This window comes from Panthera leo, chromosome B2, assembly GCF_018350215.1.
Source record: "Panthera leo isolate Ple1 chromosome B2, P.leo_Ple1_pat1.1, whole genome shotgun sequence".
Taxonomy (NCBI): domain Eukaryota; kingdom Metazoa; phylum Chordata; class Mammalia; order Carnivora; family Felidae; genus Panthera; species Panthera leo.
The window spans coordinates 114,001,424-114,026,169 of record NC_056683.1 but is presented as its reverse complement, the minus strand read 5'-3'; the positions used below and the strand labels follow the sequence as shown (position 1 = coordinate 114,026,169).

At 36.6% G+C, this 24,746-nt stretch overlaps 1 protein-coding gene across 1 annotated transcript in view; it reads right to left on the bottom strand.

The window, feature by feature from the left end:
* Window positions 1–24,746, bottom strand: part of RSPO3 (R-spondin 3) — an 85,748-nt gene that overhangs the window by 44,384 nt on the left and 16,618 nt on the right. The window contains exons 2-4 of the mRNA XM_042937405.1: window positions 8,796–8,987; window positions 7,074–7,220; window positions 1,563–1,760 (exon numbers count right to left, since the gene is read on the bottom strand). Of these exons, the coding sequence (XP_042793339.1) occupies window positions 1,563–1,760; window positions 7,074–7,220; window positions 8,796–8,987 (537 nt within the window). The remainder of the gene's footprint in view (window positions 1–1,562; window positions 1,761–7,073; window positions 7,221–8,795; window positions 8,988–24,746) is intronic.

The following is a 24,746-nucleotide window of genomic DNA, read 5'->3' as shown; positions in this document are numbered from 1 at the left end:
AAAATTTTATCACATTAATTACTTGATTACTAATAGCAACATCAGGCTGGATACATCGTGATAATGGCCAACTCTTTTGATATAGTGAAAGACATTTTGCAAAGTACCAGTGACCCAAGATCTTTCTTAAATGAGCAATGTTCAAGTTTGCACAACAACCTCCTCTCTGTTCCCACTGAATTTTGTTCACATATCTATAATCTCCCTTTTGTATATGATATTGCTATTATCTATTTAAACATCTCAACCCTCCATTGGACCCTGCATATACCTTCAGGATAGGTATACTACCCCTTTCAGTTGTGAATTCCCAGGACTTAGTGGTGTGTCTGGCCACAGAGTAATAATTCATTGAAACCATGTTGAATGAATGAAGGAAGGAAGGAAGGAAGGAAGGAATGAATGAATGAAATAAGCACAGGAAATCCAACTACAGAGGCAGCCAAAGTCCTTTCAAGCTGCAATTCACTGAGGATCATTTATTGGCTCAACAGAACTACCAATAATATATAAAGCTACATAATATCTTTGTAAGCAGTGGAGTCGAGGACATTAGTGAGAAAGGCAAAAAAATTCTATTTTAAAGATAAACTGCAGATCTTCTAAGTGGAAGTTAATTACCCTAAAACATTATATTAAATGGTATATTTCTCCTTGGCAGTCATAAGACTTCAGAATAAGCTCTGACACAGAGTTATTTACGATTGATCTAATAAGTTCTGTAACTTAGTTTACAAAGTTAGTATAACATGAAAAAAAATCTGGGGATCGAACTTCATTAATGCTTATATTTATAAAATGTGGCCTTGGTCATTTAGTTCAAATGTAAAGTCAATATTAAAACATATATTCATTTAAATGTTTAGGGGTGCCTGGGTGGCCCAGTCGGTTAAGTGTCCGACTCTTGATTTCAGCTCAGGTCATAATCTCATGGTTCATGAGTTTGAGCCCCATGTCGGATTCCACGCTGATGGTGTGGAGCCTGCTTGGGATTCTATCTCTCCCTCTCTCTCTGCCCCTCCCCTGCTTGCTCTCAATCTCTTTCTCAAAATAAATAAATAAACATTAAAAAAATATAAATGTTTAAAAAATACTAGGTAACCTTTAAAATACATTTAGCTAGAAAAGTTTACAACCGAATTGTACTACTTTGACGGTAGGCAATGAAAAAAGGAGTAAGTTGATGGCTGGAGTCTCTTCACTATGGTCTTGTACCAAATGGTGTTAGAACTTGTGTTTATGAGGCTTCTCAAACGTGTTCTAGGCACAAGGAAGGTGGATGATAGGAAAGATAATGACCCAAAACAAAAAGGCCTAAATATCTAATGCAGCCTCCTTCATCAAGATTTAATTAACATACTTCTATAATTTTGATACCAGACTCCCATTTTTTAAAAAAATTGCATATCTATATTCTGTAATTTACAGAGAGCATATGCTTTGGTTGGTACACATTTTGGAGTTTTAGACATGACCAATAACACTGTTTCCTAAGAAATAAAGTGAAATTTGCATAAAATTATGAGGCTTCAAATAAGTACATTTTGTTAGTATGATAGTACCTCGTTCTCCCTTCTGACACTTCTTTCTTTGCACTGTACACTTTCTTGTCTCACTGGTCGGGGGACACAGGTTACCCTTTGCTGATGGATGCTGTGTTATTTCTCGGACCCGTGTTTCAGTCCCTCTTTTGAAGCCACATGTTTTTCCTTTCTTCATGCATGGACTCCAAGGACTCCATTCACTGGCCTCACAGTGCACTGAAACAGAACAGCAGAAACAAACTTGCTTAAATTCTGAGCAGAAATCCTGTAGAGCAAACTTGCGCAAGGTAACTTAAAGAAAATGAAAATAAAGAGAAAGACAGGAATAAAATGTTTTCACATTTGTAGTGCTCACAGTGCCAGGTAAACTCATTTTTGCATTAGGTTTACTTTTCACTCTAGAGTTGTTAACCCAGGCACTAATCTAATTGCTCACAGTTGACCGATGCTTCACAATTTCTAGAGCACTGCTCTAATTTTTGATTGATCCTGACCATAACTTGATAGACTAGTCATTATTATGTGCTATCTTTAGTGTACTTCTTTAGTGTGCAACAGAAGCACCTGGAGGGCTTGCTGAATGAACTAGACCCCACCCCTCGTGAGAATGTGCATTTCTAACAATAAATGTGATGCTGATTTGCAGGTACCAAGAACACACTTTGAGAACTTCTGTGCTAGAAAATGGTTAAGCAAAAAATGCATCCGGGTCGTTGTCTACAATTCACTTCCTTTTCTGCTTCATTTGCAGTTGAGTACTTAAATATTATTATTTAATTTTTTTTTAATTTTTTAAAAATGTTTATTTTTGAAGGAGAGATAGAGAGAGCAGGGGAGGGGCAGAGAGAGAGAGAGAGAGAGAGAGGGAGGGAGATAAAGAATCCAAAAAGGGCTCTAGGCTCTGAGCTGTCAACACAAGGCCCGATGTGGGGCTCAAACTTATGAATTTGAATCATGACCTGAGCCAAAGTCATACACTTAACCGACTGAGCCCCCACCAGGTGCCCGTAAATATTATCATTCATTAATGGGTGTTCTTCAGGCATAGCAGCATGTATGTAAGTGGATTCTGGATCAACTTCAGTTGATAAGCTGCTTCTGGAATTAACTTGAAGGAGTGATTCCTAAGCTGAACAGATGTAATTTCTATAAAGCTTCTTTTGTAGATTTTTCCCCTTTTCTGTATATTAATACCTTCTTTTCACTCATGGCTTTCCAAGGTCTTATAGCAGATTTCTGAACTTCTAATGAAAATAAATATCTGCAAGATGCTATCATTTTATTTATGTTCATACAACTTCCTAATTTACAATAACTGAAATAGCTTGCAGCAATAATTCTTTCGATGATACAAGATTCTCTTTCCACAACTTTCCATTAACCTTTCTTGCTTCCTTCTGATGAAAAAAAATCCTTATTTTAGAGTGGAATGCTATCTTTTATGCAGCCTCAAAAAATATAACCTAAATGTTTTAGAAATTTAAATCCATTTGCTATACATTTTTTCCATGTTTTGTAGTTACCATCAGGTATCTGAATGTAACACAGAGTTAAAGGAAAATGACTAGATAAGTTAATTTAAGTTTCTATGAACGTAAAAAAATGAACTTTACTGAACCACTCCTATACTAGTTTCATGTTCAGTTATAACATGATTTGAATTAAAGACCAGAACAATGAAGTCACTTACTGATATCATAATCTTTTGCCAGTTAGGACGTATCTCCCATCCTGATATTAATGACACAAAAACAGTGGATCTTTAACACAAAACAAATAAAAACACCTCTGAGAAAGGAAATGGAAAAATGAAAATCAAAGTTTGTGAGCTGTCACTTTGTCCAGTATTCATTTAAGAGGGCGAAAAAAACAAAAACAAAAAGAAAAAACAAAAAAAACATGATGTGAAAATGACTAAGAACTTTGGGGCTTCTTCACAATTGTAAAAGTAGTCTAGGAAAATGGATATTTAGACTTCAGAAAATAAGATTTTTAAAATTACGAGTCCTTAGTCATATGATATAAATGGTTCTAAAAATTAAATTCTAATGACAATATTAGAGAATTCCATTGAGGAAGAAAAAGAGGAAATATTTAAAATTGATGAGTTCAGATAGTAAAAAGCTCTAATAAGAAGGGATAGTTAAAAATCCTTGAGAAGAGGAGAACTTTCCTAGAGAAATACTATAAAATGAACCTATAATGTTACTGTGTAAAAAATATTTCTGGAAAATTGGAAACTTTGAAAAACATGTAAAGACAACAAAAAGGATGATTTAAGTTATATTCAGGTCTGAACAACATAGAATTGGGGCATTATTTGGTTAAGAGGTAATTAAGAAAAAAACAAAATTACACCCTTTTTCTATTCTGTTTTCTGTATTAAGGACAATTTAACACTGGAAATCTTAACACAGTTTTTTAAAGTTTATTTATTTATTTTGAGAGAGAGAGAGAGAGAAACAGGGCAAGTGGGAAGGGGCAGAGAGTGGGGGGAGAAAGCAAATCCCAAGCAGGTTCCACACTGTCAGCACAGAGCCCAATGAGGGGCTCAAACCCACAAACTGTGAGATCATGACTGGAGGTGAAATTATGAGTAGGGTGCTTAACCAACTGAGCCACCTGGGTGCCCCTGGAAATCTTTAACTATTCACTAATGAAACAAGGGTCTCAAAAAAGTAATCGGCTTCCTGTCCCCAGAAATGGTCATGCTGTGATAGATCATCAGTCTACAAAGCTATAAAAGGAATTCTTGAATTGGAAGAAAAGCTGAACTGGATGTTCTATCAGTAAGGGCCTTAAGACAGCATTACTCATTTGCTCTCATTCTTGTTGACTAACTGCATGGCTACACTGAGAACATAGCAAGGGCATGTTCCTTGCTACTCACAGTTTAAAGCTGGATATCTCCCTCTGTGACTACTTGAATGAGGCCAACTCTCCCAGAGGAGCAATGAGGATGGCACAATGACAGTGCAGAAAGGAAGCAAATATCTACAGCATAAAGTAGAAGAAATATATTCTCCTATAAAATTGGGTTCAGTGGACATTTATGCCTAATATGACAGAAAACCACGAGGAGTGGATATTTTGAGGCAGAAGTCTTTCACCCTAGCTCTATATCAGAGTGGTATTTTCTCTGTTATGACCTTTCCTCTTGGTAATAATCTGGATAAGAAACAAGTCACATAATGTAGATTTCAGGAAAGAGAGGGAGGGACACATTCTTCAAAATCTTTGGTGAACAACAGAGAGCTAGAGTCAAGGTACTAATAATAGCACTGACAATAACTCACACTGTGTCCTTGGAGTCATTATTTCAGCTCTCCGGGTCCTAGTTTCATATTTGCTAAAGGAATAGGCTTTAATGTTCTTTTGTGATAATCAAACAGGTCATCATTTTTCATGAAATCGTGGGGCAAGCCTCAGTCACAGCCCACCTATTACTTGTTGGCTAGAGAGCACATGCTGGGAGACATCCCTTACAGCAAGCAACAAGAGCTGGCTCTCAACAAAAGTTGCGGATTTGCGCTGTGTCCTAGGTGATTTATACCTAACTGTTCAATGAGCCAGATTCGCTAAATGGCTTTTAGATTTCTAATCCCTATTCTAAAATATATAAATTTCTTAAATTTCATTGTTTTAAGAATATTTTTCGTCTAAATAGTAGTATGAATTACCAGTAAGCTTTACTAGCTAATCTAACAGTGCCAAGTGCCAAATGCTCTCTATGATAGAAAAGCATTAAAACATTGAAGATAAATAGCCTTTCAAGGACTGAATACTACACTTTAAACAACTAAGAAAATCTAAACATGCGCCCTTTAAACAACATGCGCCCCTTTTGCTGGGTAGAGAAATGGCACAAACTTTCTGCAACTCATCCTGAATTTCTGTCCTTGAATACTCCGCAGAATTGTTTCCTATTTTTTCCACAGTTTGGAACTTACTACTTTTAGTCATCAGCCCTCAGGACTTAACAGAGATGAACTTGAAGTGCTTTCTCATGTACGTTTTACCCTATTTCTAACTAGTTTTTCTGTGTCTTTATTGACTAGAAGGAAAAAAAAGAAGACTCAACCAAAATGAGCCATGAAATGTTGTTTTCCAGATGCTTTTGAAATTATCATTAAAATATCATCTATTTGTTTCATTCTCTTAGAAACTTTGTTGAAAAATGAGTGTTTTCTGTTTCAATTATTTCTGGACTTGAAATAGTTAAGTCACCACTTTCGAGTTATTGCTCCAGCACTTTCGATTCTAACGGGGGATCTATCTGTGGGGACCCCAGGGGAATCCTGGAGACTATCTTGTACTGAATCAGAAGGACATTTGTGTGCATATGCCAATATCAGTGCAGCATCAAAGGTTCTTGTAGCTCTTGCCCAGGGGATTTTGAGATTTAGTATGCTGTTTTCCCATTTGGTTGAGCATCTGCTCCCCAACTGTTCATCCAACTCGTCGTTGTAGTAGCTGCACAACATTTAAAAGGGAGAAATAAAGCCTGACAGTGATCTGTTATTTAGACAAACAACTGGTCTGAGGGACCTCCCCTTCAAGAACTTCAGCCTGCATTTAATCAGACCCTATGACTATGTCCTTCTGTCAGTTTGAGTAAGTCCAAAATCCTCTCCTTGTTTCTGAATACCTGTGCAAACAGGACATTTCAGTAAAGCAGGGTGAGAGAAAAAAATGAGATTTTTAACTATATCAGTTCTATTTCTGTAGGTGTTTGGCTCATCTACTGAGTACCAAAGGGCTATATCCAGAGAATGTTTCCTGCCTTTAAAAAACAACTTTGCTGGGATGCCTGGGTGGCTCAGTCAGTTCAGCGTCTGACTTCAGCTCAGGTCATGAGCTCATGGTCCATGGGTTCGAGCCCAGCTTCGGGCTGTGTGCTGACAGCTCAGAGCCTGGAGCCTGCTTTAGATTCTGTGTCTCCCTCTCTCTCTGCCCCTCCTCTGCTCTCTCTCTCTCTCTCAAAAAATGAATAAACATTAAAAAAAAAACAAACAAACAACTTTGCTCACTGGTTGACATTAGACCTAAGTGTTATGTGAAACTCATGTCCTAAAGTGAAAATTTGGTTTAAGACCAAATATACATATTCATATATTCATATATTCATATATTTCTTTATCTTTATCTTTATATATATGTATGTGTGTGTATAACATATATGATATATACTTGCACAAAGTGTGTATATGGTAAATTACTCTAAATAAAGTTCATTAAATAATAATATGAAATAAATTTTTAATGATCAGACTATCCAAAACAGTTATTAACACTCCCTAAGAAATAATGGAGCACCCGCGGGGTGGTAAACTGTACTGTGATACATGCTGGCTAAGGCTGTGGGAGCACTGTTAAGATGGTATCTTTGTAAGGAAGGATGAAGAAAGCCTCTTGGAGATACCCCTTCAGGTTCTTGTGAAAGAGAACTCTGAGCAGCACTTCCATGGAGACTGACATTATCATCGGAGGTGTTTATCTTCCCCTGTAAATCTTAGAAATCCTCCTCACCAATACTGACGCACTCCATGGTATGGTTGTTGGCTTCCAACCCTTCTGGGCAATTGTCAAGGCACTTTCCAAGGTGTAAGTAAAATCCATTTTTACACTTTGTGCAGAAATTTTTGTTGAAACAAGTATCACAGTCAGCTTTGCATTCTGAAAGAGAAAAAAAGAAAAGAAATATGCTTTCATTATCTTCACTTACTTATTGCTGGTCCAGGTCTCTATGCTTACAACACAGGCACATGTGACTTTTGTGTCAAAACAATTAGGATTCAAAATTATTTTTCTAAATTAAAGTATGGATTCCTCCACAGTCATTTAGTTGATGAACATCAATCATTGATTTCAAAATTACTGTACTGAGAGTCCTACGAAAAAATTTTTGGCAATATGTCTACTGCCAAGAATGTTTATAAGACCGAGTATCCATTTATATAAAATAACAGTAAAAAGTGTTGCGTCAGAATTTTAATGAAATATACTAGATATTGCTTTAGTGCTATTTTAGAGGTCCATTCATTCATTCATTCATTCAAGAAGTATATGATTGACTACTATGTGCCGAGCACTATTCTAGATAGTGATTGACATCAGTGCACCAAAGAGAGATAAGGAGTTCACAAAGCTTACATTTTAGGAGGGAAGACACAATAAACAATGACAATAGCTGACCCTTATATGGTGATTAGTAAGTCAGATATTGCTGCAAGTATTTTACAATATTAAGTCACTTCAACTTTACAATAACCCAGTGAGGTAGCCCTGATTATAATTCCCATTTTACAGGGAATTATAGAAATTGAGACTCAAAAAGTTTTGAAACCAGCCCAGATCAGAGTGATTTTTGAAACCAGGCAGTCTGGTTCCAGAGTAAGAGGTGGTCTGGAAAAAAGAATGACAACAACAAAAGGTAGGGGAAAGATATGGAAAATGAAAAGAGGAAAAGTTTGATTATTGTGAGTTAGCTGGTCATGAAATACCTCTCTGCGAAGGTGATATGTGAGAATATTGAATGAAAGAAAAGAACCAGCCAAGCAAAGATGTGGGCTAAGAGCTTTCCACGCTGCCAGAATAGTGAATGTAGTACAGTAACTGCAAAGGCTTTGAGGTGGGAAGATCTTGCAAGAAGGCCAGTGAGGCCAGTGCACAGTGGATGAGGTGCAGTCATAGGAAATGAGTTTGAGAGGTAGGCAGCTATATGTGGTGCCTGACAGAGGAATGGTATTTCCTAAAGCTACATTTTGAAAGGTTACTCAGTCTACGCTGTGAAGAGTAGACTTTTGGGGTCCAGATGAGAGGTGATATGAGAGCGTTTTCAACATTTATTTCCAACATTTATGTTATACTGGAATTTTTCTTGAGGCAAAAATAGCTGAATTTATTCTTTAAATCATTAAATGTTGTGATAGTAATGGGATGTTGTGACAGTAATGGGAACTCAGACGGCATTAATGCTTATGGTAGTTTTCTGTAGGTTATGTGGGTAATAACCATGTTCTCAGTGTTTGCTTTTATGATGGGAAAAAAAACCCTACAAAACTTGAGTGCTTTTTACAAGAGGTGAAAATCTTCCTGCTCTGAGGGCTAAGTCCACGTATGCTTTAGCCTTATTATCAGGTAAATATTATTATTAACTTAACACCAAATATCACAAATATGCTAGAGGCCATTTCAAATCTGGAAAGTCCCTAAGGGTGAGATAAAAACATAATTCTGTGTAGCACTTACTTGTACATTTATTTATATCTGGATATCGAGTTCCATAATATCCACTTGGACATGAAGAGAGACACACTCCAATCTGCTTCATGCCAATTCTTTCCAGAACAAAAAATAGTCTGGGCTTACATGACAAGCATCCATTGTAATCTGAACACGTCGCACAGCCTCCTTGGCAGCCTTGACTGACGTTAGGATGCACTGAAGGGACAAATGTACAAAGACAAAAACAAATGTTAAATCATAAATAAAGAAGTTCAATGACATTCTCGAGGCAGAGATACATTTGTTTCACTAGCTTTCAATTGGTGGTAATGGGTGAATAAGTTGGGATTTTTTCCCCTCTCTTTTCTGTGATCTAGTATTTCCCTTAAATATATACATACATTGTTTTCAATTTAAAAGTTATTAAAAACTTTAAGTGATTAAGTTTTGGCATTTGGAAACTAAGAATATACTGCCTCAAACTATTTATGGATCATATATGTATTTATATGTAGTGAAATATTCTCATTGAACTAGCACCCTGGCAGATTGGAGATTGGGTAATTTTGAGCTTATTCCCTAAAATCAATGTATATTAGCTTTGCTCATCATTTATGCAATGAGCACGTATCTAATTTCTTCAAGCAAAGATGACAACATAGAAAAGGCTTAACTTGAGTAAGGACACTTTGTTCTAGGATATCTTTTTTCATGTATGGTCTATTAGAGAACACAATATTACTCTTTGATCCATTGCAAATTGATTCTGAAACTATGTAGCTTCTTGGGACTCCCCCACCCCCATGCTTTCTTAAAATATTTCCTCTCACATAAGTTTAATGTTTATCAGTTCAAACTGATACCATGATGACAATGTGATACTTATCTTACCAGTATTTCTACAAGACCATGTGGCTATTTATAATAATATTTATAGTTTATAATATAATATTTATAATGTTATATATATAATATATAATAATTCTACTTCTTCTACTCAAGTATGTATTTGGTGAGGGCATGACACTAAAGACTACTGCTACACATACCCCTAAGAATTCTAAGGTTTCCAAGAATCATCAACATGTGTGGTGAGCTGGCTATTCATTAGCAAATCTGAACAAACATAAACAAACATGTGGAAGAGTCATGTTTACTTGAGATCTTCACAACTTTAAATCTTCTTATTACTATCAACTGGTCATCAACATCTGTGTGTGAGCTGGTGTAAAATTGCTGACTAAAGTACATCTCTCATGGAGCTGGTGTTTGGGATGATTTCTTCTCCTAATGAATTCTGTGTTCAAATACACTATAAGTAGCTTTATTGTTCCTCTAGGAATCCAGAAGGCAAAAATTCTGACCTTTATAAGAAACAAAGGTTGATGCACAGGAGTGCAAAGGCACCCCAGTGTATTTCTGATTTCTCTTGTTGGTAGTGGTGTGTGTGCGTGTTGGGGTGTGATGGGCCTTGCCATTATCAGGTCTGTCTTCAGAGTGATGTTTGGTTCTTGCTAAGTCCTTTACTGCAAAAACAAATCCCACCAGGCTTAGTTAGAAAGGGTACCTACAAGCCCAATCAGCCTTACCACAGGGGTGCAAGAATTAGCTACAGAGAGGTCATTTGGTTGACCAGTGTCCTCTGCCTAGAGGAAAGCATCCCTGAATCAGCCACAGGAACCACAAGCAGCTCATTCTCATTCCAAGACGTTTTGTAAATAAAATGAGGAAATGTGGGGGGGGGGAAGGGAAGTCTGCTTTTCCTGTACATGCTCCTCTGTGGGGTGGGAAGAATATATAAAGTGGCACAGGAGGTTTAGGCATTACAGGACTTGGGGAACTTGTAAGTGAAAACTGTTCTCCAAGTAACAGGGTACTTTTTCATTGCGGTAACTCATCATTGGAGACTTACAGAAAATGTGTTTTCTGTAGGGAAAGACCCTAAAAAGGAAAGGGATGAAGAGGGCTTCCTGTGCTCAGACTCTAGTTTGGTCCATTTTAAGAAGCAAGATGTGTAGTTAAAAACCTGTGAAATCTTCTCATAAGAACTGTCTGTGGAGAAGTGGACCTCAGTTTGAAGGAAAGTCACTTCAAGCCCAGGGCACTAAGTGACTCTGAGTTTGAATGAAATTAGGTTTAACTGGCCCACAACAATCTATCTCTATCTCTGAAATGCAGCTGCCCAAAGGAAACAAAATTGTAATTTCAAGCACCTTGAAACTTTTGTCAATTATGATACAACTTTAAATCAGTTATGAGAATAAACATGATTTACATATGTGAAGCCTCAAAAACTGATGTACCTTAAAATAAATTTCACTTAAAAATGGGTTTTGGGGATGCTGGGTGGCTCAGTCGGTTAGGTGTCCGACTTCAGCTCAGGTCATGATCTTGTGGTTTGTGAGTTCGAGCCCAATTCTGGCTCTCTGTCATCTTGGAGCTCACTTCAGATCCTCTGTCTCTCTCTCTCTCTCTCTGACCCTCCCCCACTCATGCTCGCACTCTCTCTCTCAAAAATAAATAAACACCATTTTTTTTTTAAAATGGGTTTTGGATGTTTGGAAACTTCTCCAGGAAAGAGCTCCATACAGGCCCAATGACCTGGTAACAGTTCCCATCAAAATTTTGAGATGTGACAAAGTACCTTGCTCCATTCTTTCTTTAAAACTTTTACTGATGAAATCTAGCACAATCAACTCATAGCGTAGCACTACATTCCTTCTTCTTGCTTCTTTTTCATATTGTGTCTTTTTAGACAAAATTTTTTGGCAAAATAGATTTTTGAAAGGTAAAGAAGCCAACTTTATTTCTTCAGAAAGGGTTCAGTGTTATGCTGTGGGAAGTGAGAATAAGTAAGACTCTGAAGCTCAGATTCTAGGATTCTAGATTTTTGTTTTACAGTTGAGTAGAGTAGTGATTGTTTTCTTGAATACTATGTAAGGGTCACTCAATTTTTACAGCCTGTATTACACAACTAGATACAAATTCCCCAAACTTCATCTTAAGGGGAGGTTTTACTTTTTACATGAAAACCACAGAAAACTTTGGTCTGGATTGACTGTAACAATTCTTTCAGCCTTAAAATCTTATGATTCTAAGACAGAAAATAGAATTCTGCTTTTCATCCTTCTTCCTCTTCCATTCTGATAAAAACTTCATTTTGTATTTCCGAATCACCTCTTTTTAAAAAATGTTTTAGTACTATTAGTTTATACAAACAATGGAGGTATTAATGGTGAGGAGGTTTCATAAAATATCTAAGGTTTAAACTTAATCTTAGAAAATAAGTTGAAGTTATAAGTATGTAAGTGACCATCATGAGGCCAGAGGAGGGAACACCCCAATTATCCACATCAGGAAGGAGACTGGCATGAGTTCAATGCATCTGATGCATAAAGAGTGGTTAATGGAGATATGAGGAGTATCAAAAAGATTGCAAGCACTGGGTAGATCTAGATTATGGAACCCTTTGTGGTTTGTGCCAAGGACATTATTCTGTAGATATAAGGGATTTCAACCTGGTGGGTGACGTGATCACTTTTGTATTGGAAAGGTGATCTCCCTGGCAGCATGGAAAACACAGAAACTAGAAGACTAATATAGTGATCAAGGTAAAAGACTGGTGATAGCTTAAAATATAGCAAAGGCAGGGTAATGTGGTGAGGAAGGTATGACTATTCCAAGGATATTTAGGAGGTGGAGTCAGTAAAATACGGTGACTAACAGAATGTGGACCGAACAGGAAAGAGGATTTGAGAAGGTGTGTTTTGAGTTCCAGCCCGTGAGTGAATAGAAGAGAAGAGGGACTTCTGGGGGAGTAAAAGCCTGCAGTTGGAGTGTGGGGGCAAGTACACAGAATATCAAAAAGTATAAAAATGTAAACATGGCTTAGGATCATTGATTTTGAAGATTTTATGAAATATCCAGAAAGTGATCCTTAAGAGATGGAACTTAATATTGTACTGGTTGCTAGAGATGTAAGGGTGAGTCTGGCTGTAACTACCTAATTAGAGAAGACATCTGAAAGAGGGAGGAGTTGAAGAATGCCAGAAGAAGGAAACATAGTCCAAAATAAGGGATATTTGGTAACAAAAAAAGACATATTTTCAGTTCATTTCTACACCATTTTTGCTTTCAAAGCATGCATCTCATAGAAAGCTAAATTAACTCCTTATTAGTAAGGATAGAAGCCATCACAATTATTTATCTTGAAACCCCAAACTAGGACTCAAAGAAATTCTGAAACTACAAGACAAATAGCAGTTGATATCAAAGGTTAGAACCTAGATCTTTGATGTCTGGTAACAATCTGTTTACATATATAAGTATACTCTAGCTATGTAACAAGGGTAAATCTGAGTGGAAAAACAGTCAGAAATCATGAGGAAGTTAAATTGGGACTTTTTTTTTTTTTTTTTACAAATGTGTCAAATACATGGTAAAATTGATGTATCTTTCCCTAAAATTGGGAAAGAGGGAAGCATCTTTTCTTAACTTGTATACAAAGGTTAAGGATGAAAATAGTATATATTAGTGTGTAATTTAAACCAATTTTCAGTGTTCAGTGTCTGACCTTTTAATATCCCTTGAATAAGTGACTTCAATTTTCCTAGCTGTTAAGCTTTCCTACTATTTCTCTATTTGGTAATCTTACGATGCATAACTGATGTAATGGCTCATAAAGGCTATTGTCCTGAGAGTTAAATCAACTTTTTGGATAAAAAATCCAGAACATAGAGTTTTAAATGGTAGAGCATTTGGTAAATACACAATCTTTGGCTAGTTATTTTCATTTTTTACGATATACTAAACCAGTTGCAGCATTGAAATTTAAGTTATGTTTCTGTAACAATTTAAGTACAAACTTCAAGGATTTGCTTTACTTTAATCCCCTTTTAAACCCCAACTGCAAATGTAGTCACATCTATTATAAATTTCTGTGTGGAAGAAATTCAATGTTGCCTGCTGCCAGTTACCTCTGATGGTCATTTATTTGTGGCTTGAGAATTTCCAGAAGTACAGAATTTAAGTTTATAAAAGGTTTGATTGAAGTTTAAAGTGCTAAGTACATGAAAGTAATGTATTGAGATTTTATAATTCAGAGAATAAAAAATAATAAATTAACAAATGTGATAAAAGTTAATTTTTTAATAATAATAATTAAAAAAACCCCAAATTCTTCCTAAAACATTCTTGTTCTCACAACATTCACTGCCTGCTTTTCTCTATATGGTGGCCTTCGGAGACAGGGTAAGGAGAAGAGGCCAGTGGAATTCTATAAGCAAAGCTATTTTCACTTTTGTCCTTTCTTCCATGTCCTCTTCTTTTGCAAGGATGTTCACATTGACTTGAAGCTTCTTGAAGGTAGGTATCTGGTCAGTCTTGATAATGTCTTCATAATTTTATTGGTAATTCCTAGCTTCTACACAGGGCAGCTGCTTATTAAATGGGTTATCAGTGAAGAGTTTTTTATTACTGAAGAGACGAAGGCAGTAAATATAAAAGATAAGCTATTTATTTGTGTTTTTAAAAATAATAAAGATGTCAAAGAGGTAAACACTTAATAGAAAGTATTTATGATAACTGATTTTAAGTGGGATGTGCCTATAAACATCTGGTAAAGGAATAAAATTTCAAATCATATACACTTTGAGGATGCTTAATTATGAAATAAATCATTCAAAATAAAATAATAAAAGTTTTTCTAGGTGTATTTATTTCAGTTATCTATTCACCTAAAGAAAATGTAGACTTATTTTTTGCTTATGTAAGGATAGCACATTTCTATCATATCATTTCTAGATATCTATCACATCTATCATATTATATCTGTCTTGATTATTATGGAATCATTTTTAAGTTTAATATAGCATTATGGTCATTGAAAGAGATGTTTCATGAGTCCTCTGAATGTTTGGAATTATTCACTTTAAGAAAAATCTAGTGTTAAAAATTTGAATTACTTGGCAGTCTCCTTTAAATTCTATTGAATCAACCCCAGAAAATATTGAGAGTCAATGTTTCTTATTTATTCATAAGTTAAAGAAGCCAAGGCAGAACAGACAACGGCTAAATCTCCATAATCATTTGTTAGGTATAGACAGCACAATATGAAAAGCTGTTTGAATGGATATAATTACTTACTGGTACACAATACTCCTTTACATTCTCAAGTGATGATAACTGGATCAATATAGGTCTGTCATAGTCCTCCAATATTATTTCTGACTAGTAATTTGTTGAGAAAGCCATATGTTTATATACACAAACATAATAGATTTTGATATTTCTGAAATACTGTGTACCATCAGATGGTGTGTACATATGTGTATATATTGTATATGTAATTAGACGCACGATGTGCACACACTCTATATAGTTTTTAATTAAAGTCAATAGCACAGACATTAATTGACCTGAAGTAGTTAGGATAATAGAGTCTGTCACATCTTTTGTCCCAGTGAATCAACCTTGAACACTCTGAAAGTTTGTACCCACACCAATGGGTTCACAAAATTCCTAAAGTCTCAGAGAGGAATGTATTCACCAGCTGCTGAATAAAGCCCAGTTAGGGCTCCACCATTATTATGTGGGGAAAAAATACTGTTTTTAATGGAAACTATTTCTTTGAGAACTTGGAAAATCTTTCTCTTTCTCTTACTGAATAATAATTTCCTGAAGGGAGTCTAATATTTATATTCTATAAATACTTTAAAATAAAACCACAGTAATAACACAGACCTAACATTAAACAGCAATTAGCTAGACTTTCCACTAAAATGAAGCCAGCTCAAAATATTAAGAAAATGGCTAGCAAATGATGGCAGATATAGAATTCCTGAAATCTAAGCTATGATGAATATTTGGTAGCTAGATGCCAACTTGGTGGCCAATGGCTGGGCTTTGTCCATCCACAGTCTACAGAATTAGGACTAGAAACTAAAGGCAGATGAAAGGGGCTGCATTATCTGTACATTGTGAAGACCGTGATTAAGGTTTTCAACACAGATTTCTTACAACTTACTATGTGCCTAACAGTACACGTGATATAGGAAATGTAGGAGTGAAGACATCTAGTTCCTGATTTTATGATGTTAATCAGTTAGTAAGCAAGTACACAATTAGATGCTTAAAGATTGTGATGGATGGTGTGAGTGAAATAAACAGGTGAACAAAACAGGGAATAACTCTGGGGAACTACTTTACATATAGCGGTCAGGAAAGGCACGTTTTAAAACGTCACTGTTGAGCTGGGACCTAGAGAACGAGAAGAAGTAAACTATGAAAACCTGAGGGAGGGAAGATATCCCAGGTGGATCACCAGCACGTGCAAAGATGTTAAGTCCATGAGAAAGAACCAGGCATAAGGAACAGCACAAGGGGAACCAATGAGGTTGCAGCAGTGGTATGCGATGAGGTTAAAGAAGGAGGGTAGAGCCAGATCCTAAAGAACCGTGTGGGCCAATGTAAATACCTGGGATTATATACCAAGTGTATTTAGACTCTGCGTTGCTAAGTGAATATCAGAAGGAAAGGAAAGAACACATTTTGCCTGACATAGTTATTTACTTTAATTTTTGTTAATTTTATGGATCATAAAATGGAACCAGCAACTTGTGTTCCTTGGAAACATGTTGTCTTACCAATTTTTATATTAGAGGAGAATGTTCTAACTAGCTACAAGATAGAGATTTACACTCTGATTCTTATCTTTGAAGAGAATGTACATCAATTTACATGTTCTTTGCTCTTGGAAACATTTCATTTCTCCTTTGTTTCTCCTATCTTTCTCTAGCAATAATTTGAGTTTGCTTTGGGGTTTTACATTTTCATTCTTTTTTATTGGAGTGGAGTCATTCTTTTTTATTATAGAGGTGGTGGTAAAAATACACAGGAAATTATGGAATTCATAATAGATCATAAGAACAAATAAACAGAATAAAAAATAAAATATTTTGTAATCTTGCATATACTCTTTTCTGCATTTTTCTGAATTCTTGCCATTAGTGATGCATATTGACAAAGTTTAGGTAATTTAGAGCAACAGCATTATAATTTTCACTTCTAATATAATATTTCTTTTAGAATCTCTATATTCTGTTCTTTTTTCTGTTAAATAAATTAATAATCTGTGGGTTAATTCCCAAGTTCATTCTTCAAAAGTAGTGAAAGCCATATTAGTTTTCCTGTGACCTACCAGATAACTATAGTTGATTCTGCTGTTGACACTGCAACAGAAAGTATTTGTAGAACCAAAAATAGTGTTTTTTTCTTGACCACAAGTAGAAAATCTATCTTAAGGTTAATGCACCCTGCTACGGGTGTAAAATGTAAGGTACTGAATCAGCATCTCCAGCTGTTGCTAAGGAAGGGAAAGCTTCCCCTTTTCCAAGTGGCCATGTTCCCAAGTGGAGGTGAATAGAGGACAAGAGGGAGTGGATAGGGGTAAGGGAGACCCAGATTCTGTAGAGAGCCAGGACCTGTTGATGAGTTAGTGGGTGGTAATAACAGCATTTTTTCATGAGACAGATCCAACAGTGTTCATCCAACAGTGGGAATCATTATGTACTCTGGTCTGGCTGAGAGTTCCATTCCTTTTTTTTTTTTTTTTTTTAACGTAGAGAATTAATTAGAAATCAACATAAACAGAAAATGTGATAGTTTAATGGTAATGAATCGGCATGGGTGTGATTCCATAACTACTAAGTTTGCATTCTTGAAAGAAACAAACTTCAGTTTGTGCTAAAAACAAACTCTACTTTGTTATATTCTGAATAAACTTGGATCTTCTTGCCACATAGCATGCTAGAGCAGCATATCTGATGGCTGAAGTCTTAGTGTAAGCAAACAGCAGGCGAAAGACTTGTGGTATTTTAACAGGCACAAGAAGATGTGCAAATAGAGGGCATATCATTAAACAAATCCAGCTTTATGGGTCACATCTAAAATCCTGAGCAGAAAAAATAAGCGGTTTTTTCTCGTAGATTCACAAAATTGCTGGCAGAACAGAAGGTGCTAGATATCCACCTTTGTGCATATGATACATTTTGTGCATGATTCACTGCATCACTACCTCATTCAGATATGGGCCTGCACACTTTCCAGAGCAGCACAGGGACTGGGAGGTAGAGAACTGGCTTTGGATTCATACACAGTTCTGACATTTACTAGCTGAATAACCAAAATTGATCTCTTCATCCAGCTACTCATTTTGACAATTAAACTGTCCAACATCTACATGCTTCTAGTTAGTGAGCATCCAAAGTTGAATAAAACCAATAATCTGTGTCAAGGAGTTCACAGTCTGGTTATTTAGACAAAAGTTGAGTAAGCTTTTTGAACCTAGGATTTCTCATCTGTAACAGGGGAATTTCTATTTGAATTAAGTGAGATCCCATGTAAGCACCTAGCACTCTTATGGGCACTCATTACAAGTCAGTATGTAGAAAGCATTTCGTTTTACCCAAGAAGTACTAACTATAACCTTGTACTAGTTCCACTCTTACTCAAGACAGCTGTGAAGCTTTACTCAATACTGACTCTCTCAAAACCCTTCAAGTAAGAAAACTGGAGAGAGGGCAGAATGCTGATGCTTCTTTCTAACACAGGTGATTTGGGGAAACTCAGGGAGCCTGGAACTCGTTAACAGTCACAGGAAGGGGCTACTTTTTAAGGACCACAGACACAGCTTTTAATGAGTATCAGATATGGTAGTCTCACACAACATTCTGGGCAACAAGTTCTCTGGGACTCTAGCAACCCACTGAAAACAAGGGCCTGCTTAAACAGGCGGAAAGAGGTAAGGTATACCACAGAAATGATATCAGAATGGTGTAGAGATCCTGAAGGTCTATGCCAGTTAAGTCCTAAGACTGTACCGTGTGTAAAATTGAGCTGAGGTACTTTTTAATAATGTGAATGCATAGACTTCATTCCAAAAGATTCTGATTCAGGAATGAAAAGGTGAGCCCGGGTAGTCGCATCTATATGCAGCACCTCAGGTGAATGCAACACCGGTGATACAGATACCCCACTTCTAGTATCACATCACTGCTGTTGTCACAAATAAGTACTTATTCAATGATTTCTCTTCTAGGACTGAAGACAAAACATGGTCTCTAACTCAAGAAGCCTAAGATATAGTTAGTATAACAGTCTTTTCATATTTTAAGGCCCATACATATACATACCAGAAACTTAGTGCAACAGAAATTACAAGGCAAGAGCAATTACTGATGGTTGAGGTATCTGAAGGTGCCAGCCTGCAGTTCGGAATAGTTATGAGACTTGAAGGAAAAGAAGACCTTAGACAAATGGGAAGGGGGGAAGAGAATGTTATGAGCAAGAGTGTTATGTATGAACACATAAAGAAGATTTGGGAGAATGGTGAATATAACTGGGGAATTTAAGAGGATTTTACAGTTCTTCCTTCCCTCTTAACTTTCAGATGAGAACACTGTGGTCCACATAATTAATTAGCTTCTAGCTGACAGAATCAGAAACCTTTGAAAGTTTAGAGGGATTTAGTTCAAACAGCTTCCCCAGAACCGTCCATTTAATTACGTCTAGTAAAACAAATCTTATGATATTTGGGGGCAGCCAATATATTTATTTTACAGCATCTCTACATATTGAACATCTTAAAGCCTCTCCCCATTAACCTGCCTGTCTTTCAGGAAGTTCTGGTACCATAGAACACACCCAACACATTTTCTCCTTTTTCCTAAGATTGTTTGTCAAACAAAGCTTGGTGTTTTGGATGGAAAGGTGGATAAGACCTAGGAGTCTGAAGTACAGTGAGAGACCATAAACAAAGTACAGCCAGGGTGGTAAATATTATGTACAAGTCGTTGGCAGAAAGGAGACAACTAACCATCTGGAACCACCTACTTGGGAAACCTGACATCCAGGCTGGATTTTGAGAAACATGAGGAAACTGGCTAGGGGTTTCAATTTAATCTTATATATAACTTGGAACCGTTTATAGACAAATCAGTGACATGATTTAATTTTGTTTTAAGCAAATACTCTGATGACAAAGAGAATAATTTCTGAGGAGGAGACACTAAAAGTTGAGTTATTAAGATATTATATTCTTACCTGGCACTGCTATTAGCTAAATTAGAATAGCATTAATGGGAAAATGGAAAAAAGAGGGCAGGATTTTAAAATTATTTCCAAAGAAGAATGGGCAAGGTTGACAGGATTTAACAATCAATTTTACATGGGTAAATGAAAAAAAATCTATAAATGGGTACACGAAAGAATAATATTGATTTGGGGGTTTCTAACTGGGGAGATCAGGAACAAAATGATGTAATTAATGGCGATAAAAGGAAAAAGAAATATCAAACTAGAAGGACAGGTGACTGAAGGAGAAAAGTACAAATGATTATATTGAGGTCCTAGGGGATTGGACTTGTCTTATTGTTGCTTTGTATCCCAAACTCATAGCCCAGGACTAGGCATATAAATGGGCTCATAATAAACCATAAAGAACAAATAAACCCCTTCATTTTATAAAAAATAATCCCCTCCCCCAAATCAAGAACTGAGACTTAGGAAATTTTGGTGACTTCACAAGGAAGGATCCCCTAGCCTTAGTGGCACTCTTCAGAGGTTTTTTGATTTCACTAAAATGTAAAATTTATGGAGAGAACTAAAGGGAGAAAAAATTAAGACCAAACATGAGGAGATGAATAAGAGGCTAAGGAGTTTACGTGAAGATAAACAAAGAACCGTCATGGATTTGAAAAGTTATGGAATCTGAAGAAAAATTCATGTGTTGGGGCGCCTGGGTGGCTCAGTCGGTTGATCGTCCGATTTCGGCTCAGGTCATGATCTCACAGTCCGTGAGTTCGAGTCCCGCGTCAGGCTCTGTGCTGACAGCTCAGAGCCTGTAGCCTGCTTCGGATTCTATGTCTCCTTCTCTCTCTGCCCCTCCCCTGCTCATGCTCTGTCTCTCTCTGTCTCAAAAATAAATGAAAATATTAAAAAAGCAGAAAAAAAATTCATGTGTTCTAGGAGTTCAGAAAACAAAGTTGAGGAGATTCTTCTAATACAGCATTTCAACCATCACACCTGAGCATGCATGAATTTAGGTATGAAAGCCAAGAGTTTTCCAAAGCCAGACAGCTAAAATGCTGGAGTTAACCTTAGTTTCTTATGGCATCAATATCCGATCACATTTTCCAGAGTTTGAGATCATTCCCTGATATTCAGTGCTGGTGAGTAGTCACTGTGGAGACAGGACCTAGAAAGTTAGTCATGAACACTGCCCAGAGTAGGAGCAAAGACACCAAAATTCCTCTGATTTTCCACCTTCCTCACTGGATAAGACACATTTTCCTGTGGTCCATTAGAAATAATCACTCTACATTGAGACTACAGAGCCAAAATCTTTTTTTACAAAAGAGAGATACAACCTGGCTCACTTTGCATCCTATCTCCACCAGGCATGTTGGATTGTACACTATCATGAGAAGGCACGCTAATCAACTTTTAGAGGGAGCTAATTTCAGAATCCAAATTCACTACTCTATATCTAACAAAAATACTAATTATAGACAGTGAATAACAAAATGGAAAGGTCTTTTTTAAAAAACCATTTCACAGAGTATTACAGTAGCCCCCCCTTATCCACGGTTTTGCTGTCCACTGTTTCAGTTGTCTGTGGAAACCATGTTTTGGGAGCAGATGATCCTTCTTCTGACACAGAGTCAGAAGGTCAGTAGTAGCCTGATGCTTATGTCATTCGCCTCACTTCATCTCATCACGTAGGCATTTGGTCATCTCACAGCATCACAAGAAGAAGGGGAGTAGAGTACAATAAGACATTTTGAGAGAGAGAGAGAGACAGAGAGAGAGAGCACATTTACATAACTTTTATTACAGTATGATGTTCTAATTGTTCTAATATTGTTCTATTATTAGTTGTTATTGTTAATTTCTTGCTGTGCCTAATTCAGAAATTAAACTTTATCATAAGTCTGTATGTGTAGGAAAAAACCAGTATATATAGGGTTTAGTACTATTCCTGGTTTCAAGCATCCACCGGGGAGTCTTGATGTGTCCCCTGCAGATAAGGAGGGACAACTGTATATTACAAAGAGTCTCTATTTTTAGTTTCTTTTAGTTTATAAAGGCTATTAGGTGAGCCATGGGCTTAGAGTTTTATTTTTAGATTTGAAAGCATTGTTGGTCAGTCTTTAAAATAGCTTATTTAGCAGTCTTTCCCCACAGCATCTCTTTCCCCCTGGATGGGCTCACACATGAGTACTTAAAGGGAAAGAACCTTAATGATCCACCAATTCACCTTGTCAGCCATTAAGAATAATCTAATTTGTGAAAAAGATTTCCCCCAATTTATATGCCATTATTGTGAAATCCAAAGACATCATACTAATAGGAGGAACTTCACAGAAGATAAATGGGGATCGTGGCCATCCAGGAAAGGCTGTGGACTTGTTGTAAAACAAAACAAATATGCCCCTATCAGAAATTTGAGATTGAGTTCTGCTCAAATTTACTAGCTTTGTGATACTATACAAATCACTTAACATCTTTTGAGTTTCATCTGTAGAATGAGAATGGTAAAACCCTGCTCTGCCCATTTCATAAGGGTATTGAAAAAAATCAAATAAGATAATGTTTATAAGCTGTACAAAATTATATTGATATGTTATAGTTAATAGTGGGCATAAATGATACTCTACCAACTCAGGGCCAGATCTGAATCTAACCATTCCCAAGAAGAGAATAAGAATACATTTGATGAGAAAATTGACAGCTATATTTGATGATAGTATGTGTAATTTGTTTGTTGTTTTAAATTGTGCCCCATCATGAGTCATGTTAGACTAAGGCAACAGGTTATAGTAACTTTTTAGATTTGGATCTCATGGAGTACAGAAATAAAGAGATTGTGAAATAAGTGTTGATCCAGAGAGCAGATAATTCTCTTTGAAATTACCATTAATTATACAAATAAGAATCAGATTGCCAGAAGATCCACAGAACACTTCTTTGGAAGGCCAGCCTTGGAACTCTGTGTGTCATTTTGTGTTACAGAACAGCAAGCCACAGGAGTTGTTTCTACTCCCTGGTCCACTACAAAGTGACTTCAGCCAGCTGACTTACTTCTCTGGACTCTCTTTTTCTTCTTAAGTAATATGAGGGGATTATGCTGCATACACTGCTTCCCGAAATCTTCCTACCTATGAAAACATGCTGTATATCAAATCCACATGTGCTCCTTCTCTAGTATTTTCTATTGAAATGGCACCAATCCAGTTGCTAAAGCCAGGAGTCTAGGAACCCCATCTCTACACACTCTTCCCTATGGATTCTATATCCTTAACCAAGACAGCTCATATGTTTCCATTTCCCACCACCACTACTGCTACCATTTAGCAATTAGAGTGATATATATATATATATATATATACACACACACACACACACACACACACACACACACATATATACACATATATATTTAAAAAATTTTTTATTTACATTTGAGAGAGAGACGGAGACAGAGACAGTGTGCGAGCAGGGGAAGGGCAGAGAGAGAGGGAGACACAGAGTCTGAAGCAGGCTCCCAGCTCTGAGCTGTCAGCACAGAGCCCCCACGCGGGGCTTGAACTCATGAACTGTGAGATCATGACCTGAACCAAAGTTGGATGCTTAACCCACTGAGCCACCCAGGCGCCCCTGGAGTGATCTTTTAAGAACAATAGTTCTGATCTTATCAGGCCCTGCTTTAAAAACAACTTAAAGCCTTCTCATTGCTCTCCTCAAGCAACCACTGCTGACCACACAATTTACTCTCTCTCAAGTTCATTTCTTGTCTGAGTAGCCATTTGTGGTACCATCTCAGCTGTAGAGAGAACTCTCCATTTAACACTTCTCTGGCTTTCTCTTCTTGATGAAAAGCAGAGTGTAACGGGAAAGCTGTGCTTTAAGTCAGAAGATCTGGGTATACTCTTACTTGTACCATTGTTGGCTGTCACTTTGGTCAGTTCCTTAATGGTTTTGAGCCTCAGTTTCTTCACTTATAAAATAAACTATATCGTGAGATTGTTGTGAGGTTTATGAGATAATACATATAAAAACACCTGGATATTTACCTTTCTTTACTCAAAAGCTTTCACAAGTTAGCAATAACACACAGAAAAGAATTGGATCATGCTATTTTCAAGGCTCTGAATTCTGGCAACTAACATCTTTAAAGCTATCAATTGATGTTAGGAAAGGTCATCTGCAGACTTACATAAGAAATCCAAATAACATGTTGATATGAGTTTACCAAACTGGTGCTTTAAGCAGATCAGATTATACGTTCCATGTAGTGGTCAAGGGGTTACCATAAAAGGTTTGAAAAATGCCTCTGTGAGATGGACAAAAATGCACTATTTTTAAACATACAATATTTTAATATTTGTTTGGTAAGAGTAATTCCAGTTAGGGAACTAGTGGGAAAGTTCAACTATAGAAATTAGTCAATGTGCCGAAAATGGAAATTTGCTCAGCTAAACTATGCCACTCCATTACAAGCTTTACCTAACAATGCCAACTGCGTTTACAGTACGCATAGCATACTTCCTATGATTGTCACAAATGTCATGCTAAACGATGGCTCTTATTCATTGGTCATAAATTTTCAGACAAGATAATACTGGGAGGCCCAATAAATTCCAGTGTTTTCAGTTGATCTTCCTTCCACCTTCCTGCTTCGTCCTCACTCTTCACATGCTATCTGGTACCCTTATTTCTCAGAGAAAAATCTGAATGTGCGTTGGCTCATTTATGAATGATCTCATTAATTTCCAATTCTGTTTAAACAAGCCTTAAGAAGAAATGCTATACAGCTTGGAAAGAGTGTCTAACAGCTCTGATTTATCTTCAGCTGAATAATGTTTAATTCGAGTTTTATATTTTCTTTCCTTAACCACTGTGACATGCCACAAAGGC